The 4,443-nt window shown below is 53.4% G+C and overlaps 1 protein-coding gene across 1 annotated transcript; it reads left to right on the top strand.

The window, feature by feature from the left end:
• Positions 1-1,310: 1,310 nt before the first annotated feature.
• LOC138649585 (transmembrane emp24 domain-containing protein 10-like) lies at positions 1,311-4,443 on the top strand. Its single transcript, XM_069740108.1, has 5 exons — positions 1,311-1,542; positions 2,254-2,374; positions 2,469-2,542; positions 2,720-2,846; positions 4,301-4,443. Exons 1-5 carry the CDS (start codon positions 1,339-1,341, stop codon positions 4,420-4,422), a joined length of 648 nt encoding a protein of 215 aa, XP_069596209.1. The 5' UTR covers positions 1,311-1,338; the 3' UTR covers positions 4,423-4,443.

Raw genomic sequence — 4,443 nt, 5'->3', positions numbered from 1 at the left:
GGCCCCTCCCTGGTATAATGCCCCCTCCATCCTCGGCACCTTCCTGGTATAAGGCCCCTCCATCCCCAGCCCCTTCCTGGTATAAGGCCCCCTCCATCCTCTGCCCCTTCCTGGTACAAGGACCCCTTCATCCTCGGCCTTTCCCTGGTATAAGGCCCCCTCCATCCTGGGCCCCTTCCTGGTATAATGTCCTCTCCATCCTCAGCCCCTCCCTGGTGTAAGGCCCCCTCCATCCTCGGACCCTTCCTGGTATAATGCCTCCTCCATCCTCAGCTCCTCCCTGGTATAAGGCCTCCTCCATCCTCAGCTCCTCCCTGGTATAATGTCCCCTTTATCCTCCGCCCTTCCCTGGTATAATGTCCCCTTTATCCTCGGCTCCTTCCTGGTATAATGTCCTCTCTATCCTCAGCCCCTCCCTGGTATAATGCCCCCTCCATCCTCGGCGCCTCCCTGGTATAATGTCCCCTTTATCCTCGGCCCCTCCCTGGTATAATGCCCTCTCCATCCTCAGTCCCTTCCTAGTATAATGTCCTTTGTCCTCGGCTCATCCCTGGTATAATGCCCCCTCCATCCTCGGCCCCTTTCTGGTATAATTCCCCTCCATCCTCAGCACCTCCCTGGTATAATGTCCCCATCCAGGCCGTTCTTCTCCAGCACATTTTACAAAGAATCAGACGATCCTTCTCGCCTTCCCCCACAACGCGCAGTGCCCTCCTCTTTTGGTGCAGGAGTCGGCAGCCGACGTCAGTGGCTTTCACCAGCAACGCATGATGTCACTGCCAAGCCCCGCCCATTAAGCTGCCGTCCTCTGATTGGCTAGCAGTGTGTACTGCAGTGCAGGGAGCCGCTGGGTCTCTGCGCCGCCATACACTCCAGCTGAATGTGCGCCGTAGAACGGCCGTCCAGGTGACATTGGCGCTGGTCACATGCATATCACTTATCGATCTCGGGGGGGGGGGGGCATTTCCTGTGTACCCCATCCCACCCACCATAAAAGCAGCTGGAGAACGGCAGCAGATAGCAGAGAGCTGGACTCATATTTCCATCAGTCTATTGACATTTTTGAACCCTGTTTCCATGAATTCCCCCCTTACACACGCACGCTCGGTTCCGCTGAGCACTCAGCATGATAAATGTGCTCCGACTCCGCACTTCTCCTGCCCCGCCCCCGCACCACGTCCTCACATAGCGCAGCTTTCCTCAGCCAATAACAAGTAAGCGTAGACTCACGTGACCTTCCCCACTACATTTGACTGCGTCTATTGGCCCAGAGAAGACGTCTCACGTGCTGGCCCCGCCCCGTCTCCTCGGCCGCTAACCCCGCCCTCTTATACCCGGATGCAGCACCTTTTTTCAGACATGGTCGGTCTACCGCTGCTTCTGCTCGTCGGCGCCTGCGCTCTGCTGCCCGGTACCGGCGCCATCTCCTTCTACCTCCCCGCAGACGGCAAGAAATGCCTGAAGGAAGAGATCCATAAAGATGTGCTGGTGACCGGGGAGTACGAGGTGGCGGAGCTGCCGGGAGCCGTCACACACCTGAGAGTAAGTGACGTGTCCTGCAGACCCGGGGGAGCCCGGAGTATTAAAGGGGTCCTCCACCTTCCAAGCTTGTGTCTGGGGCCTCTGCGCGGCGGAGGGAGTTAGCTGGGAATCTGTCAGTGAGCTCTCTTCTCTTTTTTTTTTTTTCTCAGTTTTTCTCCGCTCATTTATAACCACTGATTGTTGCAGGGAAACCAAGGGCCTGTAAAAAGCCGATCGGTGCAAAGTTTACAATGAAACCCAACAGCAAACCCTAATTTAATGCAGTTAAGTAAAAAAAAAAGTGTCCCCCAAAGGTGAAGACCCCCTTTATTGCCAGTGACTATTCTGCCTCTGTTGTCCTCCGATTGCCCCTTTTTCCATGGCGGATGGAAGTGTCGTCATCGCTTCCTGCTCTCCGGGGTGGGGGAGGCTGGAAGTCTGGTTTTATTCTGACATTAAAGTCTCTTAAAGGGATGTCCAGTGATGACTTCCTGATAGGCGCGGGACTTCCCTCTGTTACGTGATGGCTGGGCCGACCGCTGCTGCGGGGGCAATGTTCCCTGGTGGCCAGAGCTTTTCTTACCGCAGCCTCCTCCGTCGCCCCCAGTGATGTCGGCTGCAGATTTCCTCCTGGCTTAGTAACCCCTGTGACCGGACGTCGGTGTTGGGGGGTCCCCAGATTCTCGCCGTGCAGGATCTTCTCACTGTCGCTGCCCTTGGCGCCTCTTGCAGGTCACAGACTCGGTCGGACACATTCTGTTTTCCAAAGAAGAAGCGAAAAAGGGCAAATTCGCCTTCACCACCGACGACTATGATGTGTATGAAGTCTGCTTTGAGAACAGCGCCTCCTCTGGTCAGTGTTAGGACATACAGAGAGGGGCTTTGTCCCCCAGCGATTGTATTTAATGGTGGTCTTTTCTTTTCTCAACCCCCCCCCCCCCCCCCAGATTCATCGCGATCTCCGGAGCAGCTGATTGTCCTCGATGTTAAACACGGCGTGGAAGCGAAGAACTATGAAGACGTAAGTGTCCTCCGAGTGTCCCACGCTCCTCACCCCAGACATGGGCGTTTCAGGGTTGGCGGTCCTACATCCAGACCCCCAAGCGTCTGGGCAGCTGAGATGTGGGGTGCTGTGGAGCTGACGGGAGCGGCCGCCCCGTTGTGTAGACGCTTCATGGTGGTCTGTGTCTTTCTTTAGCTGGCGAAGGCAGAGAAGCTGAAGCCCCTGGAGGTGGAGCTGAGGCGCCTGGAGGACTTGTCCGACTCCATCGTCAAGGATTTCTCTTACATGAAGAAAAGAGAAGAAGAAATGAGGGACACAAATGGTGAGTAAATGTAAAGACGAAGAAGAGGCGCTGCAGCAGCATTGCCGTCTTTTGTTTCTGCATCTTTGATCCCACGTTAGGCTACGTTCACATTTGCGTTGTGCGCCGCTCCGTCGGCGACGCAACGCACAACGCAAATAAAAACGCACAAAAACGCTGCGTTTTGCGACGCATGCGTCCTTTTTTGACGAAATTTGGACGCAAGAAAAATGCAACTTGTTGCGTTTTCTGCGCCCGACGCTTGCGGCAAAAAAAAACGCATGCGTCGCACAACGCAGCACAACGCATGTCCATGCGTCCCCCATGTTAAATATAGGGGCGCATGACGCATGCGTCGCCGCTGCGTCGCCCGACGCAAACATGCAAAACGCTAATGTGAACGTAGCCTAACTGCCTCCTCTGCCAGTGATCACGTGATTGTCGGAGCCATTATTGCCTGTCCCCAAAATATGGATGGGGCTTCCCAATGGGAACAGTCACCCCCACCTATAGATTTGGCCCTATGGGGTCGAGATAATCATCTTAACTAGCAGAAAACATTCAGGGATTGCCTGACATACACCCCATTATCCCGATCTGTGCGGGTTCCAGCCGTCAGACCCTCACCAATAAGTTATATAGGGCAGCCTATGGGTGTCTGATCACTGGGACCCGCAGTGATCGTCAAAATCGGGCGTTTTTATCTGTGACGGCCCTTTAATCTCAGAAATGGAATATAGTGCCAGGTCAGATGTTCGACCATCGCTTCGTCATTCTACAAGGGGCTGCCAGAATAGCCGCACAACGCTCTGGGAATGAATGGAGTGATGGGGATGTGTCCTGTGCTGCTGATCAGTGCGGATACCAGTGGGTGGACCCCCATCAATACGTTATCACCAGACAACCCCTTTAACTGTCGGGAATATCTTTGTCATATACGTAGATGTAACTTTTTCCCTGAGCCTAGTTCAGACGTCTGTAATAGGAATACATGAGGCTGTCAGGTTCATGTTAGGAGACCCCCGCAGCCCCCTATCCCGCGGCCTGTCCCTGCGTACGCAGATGTCTGTATTTTCAGTTTACCTTCGTGAAAGGGCGAGTTCACACTTTCCACATTTAGTGCAGATTTTTTTTTTGCTTGGCAGATCTGCAGCAATAATCTTGTAGATTGTCACATTTTTGGAAAATTTTCAGCAACGTGATTTGTTGAAATGTCATCTCCTTAGCTGGGGCGATGTTCTGCTTGCAAATCGACTTGGACAATGTGCATTGTGGGAACCCGGCCTTAACGAGTAATCCCAGTCATGTGATCAACAGATACAGATCCGAAGATTAGAATAAAAGGGACGTAAACTATATAGGGGTCCGGGAAGATGGAGCGCGGGATGATGTTCTGCCTCCCCATCCTGATCGTGCTATGGAGCAGGCGGGTGACGAGAATTGCTGAAAACTGATCACTTTCTTCTTCTCCCCAGAGTCGACCAGTCTGCGTGTCCTCTACTTCAGCGCCTTCTCCATGTTTTGTCTCGTCGCTCTCGCCACGTGGCAGGTCGTCTACCTGAGGAGGTTTTTTAAGTCTAAGAAACTTATTGAATAACTAAAATGTATTAAAACAGTT

Source organism: Ranitomeya imitator, chromosome 9 (assembly GCF_032444005.1).
Source record: "Ranitomeya imitator isolate aRanImi1 chromosome 9, aRanImi1.pri, whole genome shotgun sequence".
Taxonomy (NCBI): Eukaryota; Metazoa; Chordata; class Amphibia; order Anura; family Dendrobatidae; genus Ranitomeya; species Ranitomeya imitator.
Note: the sequence above shows the minus strand (reverse complement) of the source record. Positions and strands in the feature narration are given on the sequence as shown.